The sequence below is a fragment of the Periplaneta americana genome, chromosome 6 (genome assembly GCF_040183065.1).
Source record: "Periplaneta americana isolate PAMFEO1 chromosome 6, P.americana_PAMFEO1_priV1, whole genome shotgun sequence".
Classification (NCBI taxonomy): Eukaryota; Metazoa; Arthropoda; class Insecta; order Blattodea; family Blattidae; genus Periplaneta; species Periplaneta americana.
The window spans coordinates 91,376,546-91,394,358 of NC_091122.1; the positions used below are offsets into that span (position 1 = coordinate 91,376,546).

Sequence of the window (17,813 nt, forward strand, 5' to 3'; positions counted from 1 at the left end):
CAATCCTCGACTAATTATTCTATCACCAAACACACTTCGCAATTCATGTATAGAATTCGCAGCTGTGTGAGCTGTAGCTGAATCCTGCTGATACCAGCCAATCAATCGTTCATTTCTTGTTAGTTGCGGAAAAAAATGATTTAAAATTGAAGTTACATAAACGTGTGAATCAACTGTTGTGTCAAAAAATATGGGACCGATAATTCTACTCACACTCACTGCACACCAAACGCCAATCTTTGCAGCGTGGTGAGGAACTTCATGAATAATATGGGGATTTTCGGTAGCCCAGTACCTATTGTTCTGAGTAGAAACGTGACTGAAGATGAAACCACGCTTCATCATTGAAGAACGTTAAAAGTGGGTCCACATCGCCATTATGAACGGACTGCACAAACCAATTGCAATAATTAACCCTACTTACAGGATCTTGTGGTTGTAAAGCATGAACTACAGTTACCCTGTACAGCTTAAGTTTCAGAAGTTTTGTTGCCACAAAAGCTGACGTCTTGGAAATGTTAACCTCTTGTGCTAAACATCGCAGTGATTTGCAGAGTGCTCTAACCAGACCCCTACTTCATCAAGCTTCTCTTCTGTCAGTACATGGTGTTGTTGAACACGTTTCTTGTTCAGAAAAGATCCTGTACATCTGACTTTATTGACAAGGTCATGAATAGTTGACCTGCTAGGAATTCGAACACCTGCAAACCGATATTCAAATTCTCTTCGACACCTTCTTGCAGAAGAGTATTTCACATATGCATCATAGAGAAAAATACGTTGTTCTAAAGTGTACTCAACCATTATTAATGGACACTTTATCACCACGAGACAACAAAATTTTACTCACAACACGCGCACAGACGTCTTTCCCTCACGACAGATCCAATTCGACTGACTGGCGCATCAGCGGTAGCTACAGCGCTACTGTGGTGGCAGGTGCACCAATCTTCACCCAGTCCAAGGCCACCGCAGAATGGTCTGGCCAAGCTACGAACGCACTATATGTATGTATATATATATTTATTTATTTATTTATTCACACTGCAAATGAGTCATTCCACGTCAAATCACACAAAATTATACAAATTTTGACCTTCATATTTCTGATTGCGTTTATATTTTTTTTACCAACTCTATGGGTCTAATAAACCAACAAGTGTATTTTTATTTCCTCCTAAGTCCACATGTTTTTAAAATATTACTTGTTAAAATTCGTTAAAAATGTCGCACAATGCAACATTTAAAGAGTCATATTTCTGACGATATTGTTGTTCAAAATTTTTTGAAAAATGCATTTAAAAGCTTAAAGTACTGTCTTTTATTAAATATTTACTAACTAATTTTAATATAATTATTACAAATATTCTTTTATAATTCAATTTTTAAAACATATATATCAATGTGAAATAACCCTATTAAAAATCTAAAAAAAAATGCCTACTAGGTGCACTGAAGTATTCTTAATAATTCCAGAAAAAATCAGAATGGCATCTCCAATAGTTTAATGGAAATTTAATTACTTACGACACAATGTGTAGCGGTCAGCGCAGCAGCACTGGACGGGAAGCGTTAAAGCGCGCTGGGAGGTTTATCGGCGCTGGATGATTGACTGAACGTTGCAACATTACACCCAGTATGGATCAAGTCACTCGAGGAAACACTGCTAATTTACTTATCATGATATCTTCAAATAATTGTACATTATGCTTTTTAAATGTTTCTTTTCATTCACGCTTTAAATTTTCATTCGCCTACCTTCTTTCTTGAAAGAAAATTGTTTTACTAAATCTTCCATTTTTGACAATGGAATGAAAGAATGTAATTTTAATATACCAGTTATTGGTTTTAGATTATGGTATCTGGCCTGCAAATTTTCAGTGTGGTTTTTGTGCTTATTCAATGGACAAAATATAAATGACATGTTAGAAATGTTTTTTGTGACCAGTCAAACAGTTTTTTTTTTTTTTTTGTGTTGTTATAGGATCTTGTATAGGCTAACTCTCGTGGCAAGTCTTTTAACAGTATCTTCAATGCCATCACATGGACCTTTACCATGCGACGTTGTAAAGAAGTGTCATTCAGCACTAATTCCATAATCGTCTTCATGTAGCAATTATTATTATTTTTTTTTTATTATTGTGAATTTGAGCCATTGGAAAAGTAGATGATTTTTTTTCATATCGTTGAATTCTTGCTTTAAGAAATTGATTGCTTCGGATTGAAAAAAGTGAAAGGGATCGGTGTCATGTTTCATGGTTTCTGAGATGACAATACTTTTGTAACGAATTTCTGTATCTCCTTTGAAATATATTACGAAAGGATTTATTTATTTATTTAAATATACAGAATAAAGAATATAATTACAAACAAGAGAAATAGAAATAAAATAATACAATCAATATAAAAAAAGAAGATACAGTAGTATTAACAAAATTTGAGACCGAATGAGCAGCGCTCGTGTTCGGTCGCAGTTCAGATGTAATATTAATAGGCCTATAAGAGAATATAAAATAAAATAAAATAGGAAGTAAAATTAAAATTGTATTGTATTGTGGCTTGGCATATGTTCCATTGTACACCTTGTATTGAATCTTGTATTATAAATGAATAATTTCCAGAAAAGTCTGCAATAACTATGTAATTTTCAGGTTGTACATTTCTTTGCATTCCGTCAAAAATAAAATATGGCTGACTTTTGAAGGGATGATGATGCATCTTCTACATGAAAAACTTTACATGCTAGGGAGCCTTTTACTTTTTGAAACTTTTCACGGGGGTATCGTTTTTGTTGTAGCTTTCTTTTCTTGATAGGGGATTCTATTGACATCAAACTCTTGTTTAATTCCTCAATATTAGTGATTTCTAGCACTGTATCCATAGAACTGCTAGAAGAAGAACGGGGATAATCACTTTCTCTGTCCGCACTTTCATTTGATTCATGTTTATTAATATCACAAGAACTACTGGCTTCACATATGATTTCACCTGACCTATCCAGAAATTGATTGATTTTTACGGAACGAATCACATATTTGCACATTCAAAGACTCCTTTAAATTGAGCTTTGTCAATAAGTCGCGACTTAAGCATCTTAGTGTACTTTTCTTTTTAAAAGCGTGATTAGGAAGGTAAATGGATTTAAACACTTGTTACATATTACGCGATCTTTACCATCACTCATGTTGTATAGAAGTCAAACCCAAACTGATTATTTTTTTCTTCTATATTTTGTCTCCTGCCATCTGTTTACTGCCATAAAGTTTACTGCCTTACCCAGCCTTGCTATAATCAAACACTTGGCTATATTACAGTATAAACATACAGCACTGTGAAGGGCTTCCCCTCTTAGCTGAGCTGACAATAATAAAATAATTTTAGATAAGATATTTACTGTTCCTTAAGGTATTAATCATTTGATGATTAGTATGGTGACATCAGATGCAATGGGGGATTTCGTAAAACTTTCCACGGGCAGCCTTCTAGCCTATGGCTGCAAGCAGTTCATTAGCTGGGCATCGCGAGCGTGTGCATGCCTCCGGAAAATAAATTGTTATAAATGTATGGGTGCCGATCCCATATTTATAAATGCAGAAGTTTACAGATAATACATCAGTGAACAAGTCTATTTTTTTTTTTTTTTTTTTTTTCAGATTTTTAACTTTGCTATTTAATATAGTAATTTGGCTTTGAAAAAGAAATGATTAAAAAAATAGGCCAAATTTTGAATTTATTTGTGATAGGCCTAAAGTAATAAAAAGTGTTGTATTTAATTTTTCAAATGCCCCAAACCGCAAATCTCAATTATATGTAGACACAGAGTTCCAAGTGAGTTTATGTAACAGTCCACGCATAATTTGCGTAACTTCAAATAGTCATAACTACACAAATAATTAATAATTGTGAAAATAAAACAATACGGGTCTCCTTATTTGATGTCTGGAATTCATGAAAAAAAAATTCGACCATTTCCGAGAAGGTCGTGTTTTGTTGCTGTGCGATTTGATGTGGAATGACTCAAATCGGTAAATACCCAGTGGCAGTGGTAACTACGCTCAATAATGACAATTAATAAAAAAATACAATTAATAATAATAGTAATAATAATAACAGTAATAATAATAATAATAATAATAATAATAATGAGCATACAAAATTAAATGAAGGATGATCACTTAAAATAGCATTTAAAGTAAATCTAATTTGTATCTTAACCCTAAGTTCGAACTAAAACCCACGAGTATGATATGTTCATACATACACAAGTACCTTTCAGCACTACACTCATTTCACTGTCAACTCACCCACTGCACTGGAACTACGACACATTTCACTGATTCTATCCTGATTTCACTAACACTTCAAAAACATTTCACTGTTCAAATACTTTGCACTGCCACTATAAACTATAAAACTTCACTGACACAAACACACTTCACTGATACAACACTTCACATAAAACATCAATTACACCCTTTAAATAGTGTATACTACCGCATATTAGTAAAGTCCTTAAGTCTATTTTTAAATACATTTTTGGTGATTGGTATTTATAAATATATTTTTGGGTATTAGTATTGGTATTATTATTCATGCCTGAAGGTGGAATAAAGGTTAAACTTCTGGATGTTGAAACATTCCCTGGTGAGACATTGGAAATAGTGGCAAAATCGCCTAATTTAGCGTCATAATGAAAAAAACAAACTGACTACTAAAATTGTTGGAGTCAGTGGCGATTACTGCAACACCAACTTCAGAGGTGCAAAACACCAAGGTGAAAATGTTTTCGCACATTTGAAGAAAAGCTTGCGGAGAAACATTGTTGGTGTTGGTTGTGGGGCACACATTGTCCACAATTGTCGTCCACATCTGTGGAGTAATGGTTAGCGCGTCTGGCAGCGAAACCAGGTGGCCCGGATTCGAATCCTGGTCGAGGCAAGTTACCTGGTTGAGGTTTCTTCCGGGGTTTTCCCTCAACCCAATGCGAGCAAATGCTGGGTAACTTTCAGTGCTGGATCCCGGACTCATTTCACCGGCATTATCACCTTCATTTCATTCAAATGCTAAATAACCTAGATGTTGATACAGCGTCGTAAAATAACCCAATCCACAATTGTCTACAAACTGCAGTAGATGTTTTTCCAATAGACATTGAAGATTTGTTCGTGAAAGTGTACAACTTTTTCTGCATTTATACTGTTCGTGTATCTCAGCTGAAAGATTTTTGTGACTTTGTGTACGTAAGTGAAATACAAGAAATTACTCATACATGGAAATACAAAATTCTTGTCCCTCCTTCCAGCTATTGAAGATTTCATATTTATGAAGGTTGTACTTTTGTTTACTAGAGCATTGTCCAGTGATTATAAGGAATTTTTTCAGCAGTGAGTATGGAGAAATGTACCTGTGGTTTGTGCATGATCAGCTTTGTCTCTTCAATGTGACAATTCTGACTATGGAGATAATGGAGGCAACTGCAACTGAAGTGACCACTGGGCTTGAAAAACTGAGAACAAACATTCAGGAAAGGCTAGAAAGTAGATTTTTTTGACAGAGAGCCAGAAAACTATTAGTCACTTAAAGACGAACATTAATGGTACAGTTTTCATGCAAGAAGCTACTGCCTTTTATGAGAGATGCATCTCTTATGAAATATGGTAAAACAATTTCGGTGAGGACACCAGATCCTCTGCTTGGGTCAACAATAACCAGTGGCGTATACTGGTTTAAGGGTCTGGGCTACCACTGACCCTATTATTACACAAAATATATTTTAAAATCCCTATAATAAAATTCCTTACCTATTTATATGTGAATTCCAGACGTCTTGATTGGGACGAAAATACTTTGACGACTTCGTCATTGAAATTACAGTTGGGCCGCTTGTGAAGTTTCTGTAGAAATGACTTTTCAATGGACATCAGTGCCAAGCTGGATAAACGTTCTTGTGTATGAGTTGATCTACAGTAGGATTTTATTCTCTTCAACGCAGAAAATGTTCTTTCTACCGATGTTGACGTAGCTGGTATTGTCACAATTAATGTTGCCAATTTAAGGACTTCAGGAATAACTTGGTTCAGCTGGTTTTCATATATGGCAGATAATATTTCATGGATAGGTTTGTTCGAAAAATCAAAGACTTCTACTGAATATATTACACTTAATTCATTTTTCAAACGTACTTGATCAAAGTGACAGTTATAGGACTGAAATAATTTGTTTAGTGCCTCATTCGGGAAGTTTTCTCTATAAGCAGAACATTTTTGAGAATCTAGAAGATGTATGAACTGAAGCTTTCCATAATCAGAAAATCTGTCAGTAATTTCCATGTGCATACGATCTAGTATGCTGTAGTACAGCTGCCTGTATTTCAATTCACCATCTCTTTTTCTTCGCTTTAATGGTGGTTCCATTGTATTGTCTGAAGAATTTTCATTTTCCATATTACTCCATATGGACGGAAACCCACTACGTCTGAACTCGGATATAGTATTTTTTAACTTTGATACCTCTTGCAAGCAGTATGCTATGTCTAGACTTTTTGTCTGAAGAATATTGTAGAGCACATCTGTATGTGCGAACACTCTAGCATAGACTTCAAGAAGAAATATATTCTAAAACTGTGTGAAAAAATACAAATATCCTTGAGCCTGCACAATTACATTATCATCCCAGTTTTCTTCAGATATTTTCAAAGAAAGCAGTCAGTTGTTCTCTGTATTCCTTTACTGTATTTACAAGCCGAGATGTAAAATTCCATCTAGTTGGTGCTACTTTTGGGAGTTTCTTTTTCATAAATTCCTTGAGTTTTTCTGATCTTTTAGGAGATGATGAGAAAAATGCAGCTAAACCCGATAGTGTTTTAAAAAATGCGGCATTCTGGAATGGTTGAAGTAGTTTGTTGCAAAACTAAATTGAGAACATGGCTGTAACAATGGACAAATAGTGCTTGAGGATACTTTTCTTGAACTTTTGTTTTTAAGCCATTAATATTTCCCACCATAACTGAAGCACCATCGTATGTCTGTGCAATTAACTTATTGCCGACATTGTATTCTGCTATAACACCTTCCACATGCTGAAACAAAGCAGCAGCAGTTTTGCCCGAACTGACATTTGTGAATCCTATAAACTGTTCTTGAACATTGTCATTACTGTCGACGTATCTTAAAACAGTGGACAATTGACTCTGATTAGAGCAGTCACTTGTTTCATCAACAACAATGGCCACAAAAGGTGCTTCTTCTATTTCAGATTTTATGTTCTTTATCATAACCCCACTTATAGCAAATATTAAGTCATTCTGAATTGCGGGAGAAGTACCACGGAATACTGTTGAACTCTCAAGATGATTGGCCAGTAAATGGTCAAATTCATTTAAGGAACTTAAATATTCAATATAATTTCCTCTATTGTCTGATTCCACACTCTCATTATGACCCCGAAAAGCCAATTCTTGTTTTCCTAGAAAGCAGACTGCGTTAATAAGACGCAGTAAAATCTCCCGATTTTTTTTTTCACAAGAGCATTGTGTTGGTTGATGTGTAGAGCTTTTTGCTTATCTAGCTGTAAATCAATTCTTGTCTTCCCAAAGTTTGCAAAGTTCATGCTACTATAAAGATGAGCTTTTGATTTGTCGTGTTTTAGGACTGCCGTTCGAAGGGAGTTCATATTAGAAAACCCCTCTTTTGACCACACATTATTTTCGCGGCTAAATAACAAACATGGCCAGCAAAATAGTTTAGACAGTTTAGAACTACCACACAACCAATTCCACTTACCATATGATGTTGAAGTGAAATGGCGTGTGTACTCACGCTGTTTTTCTTTTATGTCCATGGACAAATTTAACTCAGGAGTTGGTCTTTCCATTTTCACAATTTCAACTTTCTCGTTGTATGTACGACGGTTAAAAGGCACTTTTAATAAACCTTCTATTACACAGTCATTTTCAACACAAACCTCTCCAGAAACTTGTTCTGCCATATTTTTCACAATATCACTTAATTGTGAAATTAAAAACTTAATAATTCACAATTAATATAACTCTTAGACACTCGAACAAATCACAAATTTAAAATACTGCACTGCAAGAACACAATCACATTCATGAGCTAGCGTACTAAGCGTATTGTTGCTTTGCACCTGCGAATAAACCGATCACGAGAGCGGCAACTCACCCGGCCTACACTGCACAATGGAAACAGAAGGGAGCGGGGGATGGGCAGTTGTGCGACAGGACAGCATGAGCGGAACAGTCACAGGCTATCCCTCGTAGCAGCGGTTTCTCCAGTGATACCGCCTTGACAACTTGTTTCTTTTCGAGAGCAGAGAGCGCATATAAATCTAACAATTACTTTAATTTTAATTACTGTGGTAAAACTAATACGGTAATACAAAATTATTACATTATGTTATATTATAAACTTTATCTTTTGTAATTTCCTTGGGCTACCTTGAAGCTGTAGATATGGATAATCTCCTTAGTGAGATGGTGATTGTTTAAAGTTTTTAATATGTTTAATTTTTTTATCACTTTATGTTTATTAAATAATTCTTGAATAATTCAATTATTAATATTTTTATTATATTTTTTATTTATGTTTTGTATATAAAGTTTATTTTGTTGAGGTAATTTGAATCTTTTAAAAGAAAATATAAGCCAAGCAGAAGCAAACTTGACTAGTAAAGAAAAATAGGATGGATTGTTCTCTCACTACAACAGCCAAAAATTTATTTATCTAACTTCTCTCGTCTCCTAGAATACATTTTCTGTCTTCCTAGTACTTGTGCTCCAATTGAAAGAATATTTTGAGTGATGAACAATGTGTGACCAGAAGAAAAAAGTAGAATACTGAATTCAAGTGTTAAAAGTTTGTTGTATTATAAAATTAATATTGATCTCACCTGCACACATTTGTATGACAAAAATAAAAAAACAACACATAGTCGTTAAAGAAGTTTCACTCAAGTGATAAATACAAGTGGTACACTAAAGCAAGAAAGAGACATTACAGAACATATCATGAACACGGTTTAAAATAATTCTTAACCTTCATCAACATTCATAGAAACTGAAAATTATTTTTAAAGTTGAACAGTTTTATTCTAAAAAGAAAAGAAACATTTAAAAAATACATAATTCATCAAGTACATTCAATTTTTTAAGTTAACAATAAACCTGTTTTGTTTGCTTTCCGAATCACAAGAACTTGCTTAAATGTACAATTGTTTTGATGCCAATCAATTTGAACTTAAAAGTTAATATTAATATATTTTTCTTATTGTTGTAGCTTAAGAAACTACTGTGTGTAAGATCATCATGCACAGTACATACACCATTAACTATGGTGATTATTTTACCCTGATTTCGATGATTAAAATGGTTTGATTTCGTGATAACACAAGCAATTTTGTGCATATTTCGCACCCTAAAAAATTTTTTAAATAATAAAAATTGCATTTTTTTTTTAATTATTATTGAAACACTCCCTTTGAAACCAATAAAAAATTGTTTGCATTATTAACTAAATTCATAATTACCTATTGACTCATTTTCATCAATATAAAGATTGAGAATGATTTCTACATTTGTACATGATAAAGAAATCCTTCAATCTGATAAAATGTCTTTGTACATAGAGAAAATCTTCTCTCACTTGCACTGAAAACCACAGAGACTTCGAAGCGAAATTATTGTGATTTTCAAGCATGCATGTTACTGTTCTCAGGTCACTTTCACTTTTTTCCCTGCACATTCTTTGCCAAAGTTTTGAAGCACTACTTGATGTCCTTTTAAAAGTCTTGTTTTGGAACACCATCTAGTTCAAGGATATCTTTAACTTTATCTGACAGACTGTTGTCAACCATGTTACTAAGGAGAGAGGGAAGGTAGAAAAGTTCTGCAGTGGCTCTGAATAATTTATCTGTATGGTCGTTTTTCATTAAATATGTTAGCTTTGCAACCGTTTTTATCGACACTTGTGTGATCCTACGTTTAAATATTTGCTATCTTCTCCCATCAGGTGTGTTTTATAGGACATTCATTTCTCTACATTATGTGTTCTTGGAGTCAATATCTTCCAAGATGCCAGAATTGTTACTTTTGTTTTTACCATAAAATGATCTGAATTTATATTTTCTCCTCTGAATACGTGAACGTCTTTAATTAGGGGACTGATCTTCCTATTTTCTATAGTATAGTCTATAAGCAAGTGTGTGCCTCTATTGATATCTTTCGTGGAAGAATGTATTCATTATTTTTAATTCGTTGTATGCAGCAAAATCTGTCAATTTTGTTCCATTAATTTTTATTATTTCTTCTTCTTTTGTGTACAAACCTTACACATTCAAGTCATTAAGTTAAGGGTATCAACTTTGCTATTCCAAATCGTTTTGCCTTTTTCTTTGCCTTGTCGTCTACTAAAGTTCTGTCCATTACTTTCCTATTGAGCAGTTAAGTAAATGTTGGAGAACGTTACCAGCATCCTGAGGAGTAAGTTGATTGGTAGGACTGCTACCTTTAATGCCTGTCAACATGCTTTACCCCACAGATAGTTTGCCATTAAGGAATTCACCTTTCCAGAGCTGGAAAGGTCTACTGCCAAGAACACTGTTGATGAATTTTCTCGTATCCCTGGGTATGGGGCTCGTGATATATCTCACGAGACTGGGTCCCTGACAAAACTTAGTCAATTGATGAACTAGTGGACTTACTCGTGTTAAATATTTAACACGAGTAAGTCCACTAGTTCATCAATTAATTATATTCAAGTGTTAAAAGTGGTGTACGCAAGATTCAAAAATGGAAAACTTAGTCACTGATATTCCCTCATTTTAGGCTTAAACCAGGGCTGGGCAGCAAGAGCGGATTCTACTCTCTCACGGGGAGCCATATGATTTCTCTTCATCCCCTTTCTTCCCTGCCGAACACCGCGCAGCGTTGATTCAGTGACGGATGAACATTAAGCGTCCCCGTTTAGAGTCTGGATCCGCTCATGATGCCCAGCCCTGGCTTAAACGATGGCATGAACCAGTTTATTAGATGACACAAGTCAGTGGCGTATTTACGATTTTGTTTTGTGAAGGCCATGAAATTTTTATTTGTAATAATTTTCCTTACAGATAATAAACAAACATGGGAAGTATATATCGATGGTTCAGAACGAGACTGTTACAACTCAAAAATAGAGATTTTTCAGTAGAGCCATTTAAAGTTTTCCTTTGTAGATGGTAAATCAGAGAATCATGGCACAAAAATGAAAATTGGTATATATAATCATTATTGTTATAGAAGTTTATTGAAATATTAATTTTGTCGTTATTTGTTTTATGTAACTTGTATGTGACATTTTTTTGATTTGTAACAGTTTCACATTAAAATATTGTGATAAAATTTCTCAGATATAACAGTATTCCATAATATATTATTACTTGCAACAGGTTTTTCCTTACATCACTTGTAATAAATTTAGATAATATAATGGAAAAAAATGTCAAATGTAGATTTAGAAACACAAAATTATATTGGTTGATATCAGGATGACTACAACAATAAAATAAATAAATTACGCCAACCAGGATGACTACAACAATAATAAGAAATAAATTGCATCATGTAACCTACTTGCCTCATGAGTGATGCCTTATTAGTGTAACTTAGACCTATGAGGTTCCAACCTGTCTTCAGACAGTCGACTAAACATCGACATGTAGTGAGAAAAAACATGTTTGGTTGTTATTCAAATGTAGCATTATTTTCTTCAACACCATTGGAAACTTTTTTTAAATTTTTTTTTTTATTTTTATTTTAGTAGATTATTTTACGACGCTTTATCAACATCTTAGGTTATTTAGCGTCTGAATGAGATGAAGGTGATACTGCCGGTGAAATGAGTCAGGGGTCCAGCACCTAAAGTTACCCAGCATTTGCTCATATTGGGTTGAGGGAAAACCCCCGAAAAAACCTCAACCAGATAACTTGCCCCGACCGAGATTCGAACCCAGGCCACCTGGTTTCGCGGCCAGACGCGCTAGCTGTTACTCCACAGGTGTGGACCATTAGAAACTTTCAAACTTTTACACAGATCAAGCAAATTTTCCCCCCACATCTTTCCCTGGAGGCGAAGAAAATACTGGCTTTCGTATTGCTAGAGAAGACTTGCGCTTCCATCTTTGTTGACTACTTTATTTTTTCGAAATCATCTTTTTCATAGGAGTACTTATAGGAGATGGCAAAGGGATCCTGTTTTCTGACCTCCACGATTTTCATAGTAGACTAGTTTATATTATTACCATTTTTATTTCTGGAAAAATTATTTCTCATTTGTTGTGTCAAGTCTTTCAAATCTAAGATATCTGGTGTATCTAGTTCATTGACTTTGTATATATTGCCTTTTTTCTTGGGAAATTTCAGTACTGGTACCCATTGCGTTGGCAGTAATATAAGTCCTTCTTTAATAACTCTTCCCCCCACCCCATCAACAGTAGAATGCATAGAGTCATTCTCATTCTAGGTATGACTTGTGACTAAAAATTTCAGTGTTATGACATTAACACAGGTTAGTTACGCAGTACAGAAGTAATGAGCAATGAATTTGTTCTTGTTTTGCCCAACACAATTGTCTGAAAACATAATTATCTGGTTTGTTACTGTGTTGGGCAAAGAAATAAGAAATTATAGAGGCATGTGCCAATCTCTTTTGAACCTCTTTTGGCCAAGCCCTCATGGCAAAAATAACAATGGTCAATGCTGTTTGCGATGTCATATATTGTGAGATTGTAACAGAAGAGTTTCCTTTTATAATATTAAGAGGAACACTCATCACAAGGTGGAGGAAGAACTGCCTGAAGATCAAAGCAGCACACAACTTTGCTTGGATCCTGTTTTCTGATTCAATATCTTTAGTCTTTGTAGCCTTTCATGTTGCTTCTTCTTTTATATGTCTATTATAACTTTCTTGCAGTTAATTTCTCTGTTTCTATATTATTCTTACATGCACTATATACACAACACTAACCTTTCTTAGAGATATAAAATAAAATATTAAGTGAATTAAATACAGATGTATAAGAACATTCACGATGATTAATGTTTCAGTACTACGTCGATGGTGAAGACAAAATTAATAATAACATTGTTTTTAAACAATGCAGCCAACATTATGTTATCATTATTGTATGAACCACTGCCGTCTGGATCCCTTCGCCTAGCGTCTTGTTGTTAACTGCCTGCTCTATGCTGCTGATTTTGCGTATCATAGATGGCAGCAGCTAACATCCCCTTCACGCAATCACGTACAGTACAAGAGTTGTATGAATTATCCGGTAACACATAAAAATTTCAACTTTTTTGTTTTGAATATTATTTTTACGAGCATGCAAGAAAATTAAATTTTAACTAACACACATTATGTTGGCATAATTCACAGTTTCAGGACCTTCCTAGAAGTGGTTTACTGTAGCACACATATCGGAACACTTTTTCTGTTTCTTTTTTTCCGATATTTGCTAACAATGGTCTAACAAATTTCACAATGAGTATTTCGCTAACCATCTTTTGATGACCTGAGACACTACACTTCAGTAAATCACACTGAGAAAGGGGTGAAATCAAGTATTTATGCATTGTTTTCAATATGTGTCTCGATTTCTTGCAGTATGGCACAGCAGCTTCAACAAATTCTTGCACATGTTTTATTAGCCCTACAAAGGACTGTTTAGGATAGTGAAGGCCTCCTCTATCTGATTATGGATTAGTTCCATGAGTGATGTTGATGAATTTGACATTGAAATGTTACTAACACATATGTCACAACTTAATCTTTCATCCACCACACGAATCAAATATCCACAAACCAATGCTTGAGTGGCTGTTTGCAGGTTTATGAAAACCGTAATTTCAGGCTCTCGAATTCTATCGAGAAGGATAGTTACGTAATCTGGAAGAATATTTTCATCAGCAGATTCAGCACTGGAGTTCGTGCTTTACAAGCTTTCGCCACAGTAATTTTGATTTCTGCTAGCAACGTTGGCACTTTTAGAAGAAATCATGATGCCAGATTTTAGCATTCTTTTTATGGCACATGCTGCTGTACGTGCATCTGTAATGTCATTAGATCCACCTCCCATTCTGACTGCGCTAAATACAGCCTCCACGGGATCTCCGAAAAATCTCCTAGTAAGGACATAAAAGAACCCTTTTGCAGCAGGAAAGTCACACACTCTACTGTAGATTTCACTGTAAACAAGAGCGCTTCTACGGTCACATTGGCTAAGCCCTTCATTTTCGCACGCTTCGATTCAGTTTGAATTTTCATAATATATTCACTGAAATCTTCGTTTAGCCATTGTAGCCTTTCATCAGCTACGGAATAGAAATGCATGCAGTCTTCATTATTTTGTCTAAGATGCTGAGTTCTGTCGCTGATATCATGAAACGTAAAAAATCTGTAAATTGACTTCATAAATTGGATTGTTGAATCTGCTTCTGAAAAATCGATCTTACAGTTTAACTGGGACTGATTGTTCTTTATGAATGCTATTGTGGTCGTTACATAGGAGAGAATATCTGAACAGCGGACAGGATATTCATCTTTTCCAAACTGTTGGGTTCAACATGTTTTTTTGTTAAATAGCGAACTGGCGTCACAGTCAGATCTCTCTATAATCGATAAATTTCCTTTAGATAATTAGAACTAATTACACCATTGCCGTCTGTGAGTTCTCTATCCAGGAACTGAGACCTGATATTCTTAAATACATGGCAATAATCAAAACTGAAGTAAAGTTTACGATTATGATCGCATGGATGAGGGACACACATCTTGAGTTCTCCGCCTCCATATTGCTTAAACATAAAAACATTAGTCCTGTGATTATCTGTCACTATCCTAAGTACATAGAAACCACAGTTTTCTATGGCATTGATCACTTACTTAACTAAAAGGTGAAGGTCGGAGTCCTGCAGACCTCTAATTAGGAAATAAGCCGCGGGAATTGTGTACTTTGTAGACAAACCGTTTACCACAAAACAGAGTAGCTTGTTTGCTAACACAGGATATTTCCCTATGCTTGCGTCATACACCCCGTCAGCATTGACTGCTCCAATAAATTTATCAATTGTCCTGTCGGATGGAATCCACTTACTTTGGTATCACCTTGTCTTCTTATAACAGCTAGCCATCTTTCTCGAAGTTCTTCGGCCGAGAGAATTTCATGAAATCTTATTCCTACCGAACTAGATTTTCCCTGCTTGGATTTACAAAAAGGCATACAAATGTAATATTATGTCCACACAGTTCATTTAAATCGTACACAATGATTATGTCGCGTGTCACCCATGTTTCACCATTGTTAATACATATTAAGCATGTACAAAGACTATTTTAACATATGAAGATGGCACAAAATGATGCCGAAAACATTCATGTTGTATAAATTCTAAAATATAAATATTATATTAGTAGATAAGCATTTGACGGTCCCATTTCATCCATACCTATTTGTACTCTGCTTATCGGTCTATACTCCAACAAAATGAAAATATCCAACAAAATGAAAAAATTATCATAGGGGCCAGAGTAATATAGGGGGTGATGGGCAGGTTTTGTGTTGTAAAACTGCACTCAGACATGGATTCGAATCTCTTTTGAACTAATTATTTGGTTGAGTATTTTCCGAACACTAATTTCATATAATCTTAAGTGAATCCTCAGATTCATTTTGCTAAAATACAAGTCTGCCGTGTTAGCTCTATGGTGGTGCCTATTGAAGTGGACAGGCAAAATGACAAAAACATGGGCAGTTTTCGTGCCATTCTAAAATATCAGTGAAAATTGACGAAAACATAGGGGGAAGTTCGGAATGAGCTAGTAAACGTGACAAGTACATACAGTTATTAAAACTTGCCATGATGACAATTCATCAAGAAGAAGGGTTGATTCCAGACAGTGATATATTATAATTTGGCAAAACAAAGCAACTGCTGACTTGAATTTGAACTTCAAATTTCTGTTAAGTGTTTGAATCATTTGTGTTGTTTCTGTTTCATATGAATGCCTATATAGGTAACATTAATAAAAGGAAACCTACAGTATATTAGTAAAATTTATGGCATGGACAACTATCTAGATGCTTGATTTTGTTTAGATGCGCTAGAAGGTACTTGTGAAAAAATTTCATAGCCCTCACAAAACAGAATCGTAAATATGTCACTGGCTTGTGTCATCTAATAAACTGGTTCACGCCATTATTTAAGCCTAAAATGGGGGAAAAAGCCGGACAGGAAAACACTGACTGATCCAGAGATACAATCAGGTAGCTCAAGGCCATCATATCCTATATGCACGTCAGTTTTTCGTCTGTGTTTCATCTGTTCAGGTCATCCATTTGGTCACCTTGAGGCCATTAACTGACGTGTGTATGTGGCTTTATAATTTCAAAAGTATCGAAAATAAACATTAGGCCTACATTTAAAATTTACTTAAAAATAGATAATATAGTACCGGTAGTTTGTGAAGTAGGAATAGATAATTTTAACTTTTTTTTCGTGTCTTTTAAGAGGAGTGTTCAAATGTAAACAAGAATTTAGTTCCCTTGTATGCACAAATCAACTTGTTTAAATATTCATTCACTGACAATTTAAAACATTTTTCAAATTTTAACAAGCACCAGTCGATTTCCTTTCTATCATATCATCTTCTGCAATAAAGAAAAATGAATACTTTTTTTTAGAAACAAATTCTCGTTTTTATTAATTTGGACTCCTTCGCATTTACTAGGGAATAGCCAGTATTTAAGATTTTTATTATATAAAAAAATGTATATAATTAATTTTGTTGTATATACAACACGCAAAACGTTGAAAGTAATATTTTTATTCTCAGAAAGTTTGAATTACGCATTTTTTCTAAAGGCTGTTGTTTATTCTACAGGACTACCCTGTATACTACAATCATTTAACAAACTCGTTCTTCCTAGCTCTTTAGTATTACCATCACTGTGTGTCCACTTGTATATATACATTCACATAATTTGAGCTGTAATGTCAAAGCATCAGTGAAGTCAGCCTACAAGATTTTCATAGTAACAAAAAAATTAGGTCCAAACTCCAAAAATAAGTTTTCGATTTTAAAAAATGTTGCCAGTGATACAGTTACAAATTTCGATTCCAGTGACTTATCATAATCTGAACAGTCTGATTTCTTATCATATGCAGTTTTCAGACGATGTACTTGAACTGGGGATGGAACAGATCTTTGGCCTGAAGCTGGTGAGGAAGTGAGGGAAGGGGGGTTGATTTGTTGTGGCTTACAGGGTTGCCTTGGAGACGCTATTGATTATTTTGACGCTGGTATCCTACATACTTGTGGACTGTTATGTTTGGATTCTTCAACAATGCAACAGATCAGAGAATCAGTGTTTCTGTTGTTACTGCCCATGTGTTCTGTACTAGATATGACATGCAGCAAATATGTGGAAGGACACTTGAAAACTGCTGAGGTAAGACAGATCTGTGTTTATTATATAAGACCTTGATTATTTTTTTATAGAAACTGAAAATGAAACGAATTTCATAAGCAATGAACTAACCTAGTTAAGGATAAGAATATGTAGTATCCATGAATATTTTCTAATGTAGGTCTACAGAATATCTAGTCTGTATCTTATAAAATTGATAGTAAATTTACTATTACCAGGTTTTATGTGGACAGAATCGCCAAGAGCATGTGTGTTTTATTTGTTATCAATTATTTACAGATAGGGTGACTATAATGTTTTGAACCAACAACGTAACATGATCACAATTTTTA

General features: G+C 34.5%; 1 protein-coding gene across 1 annotated transcript in view; it reads left to right on the forward strand.

The window, feature by feature from the left end:
- Positions 1–16,358: 16,358 nt before the first annotated feature.
- Positions 16,359–17,813, forward strand: part of LOC138701492 (transmembrane protein 145-like) — a 39,393-nt gene continuing 37,938 nt past the window's right edge. The window contains exons 1-2 of the mRNA XM_069828410.1: positions 16,359–16,420; positions 17,317–17,502. Of these exons, the coding sequence (XP_069684511.1) occupies positions 17,398–17,502 (105 nt within the window). The 5' untranslated portion in view covers positions 16,359–16,420; positions 17,317–17,397. The remainder of the gene's footprint in view (positions 16,421–17,316; positions 17,503–17,813) is intronic.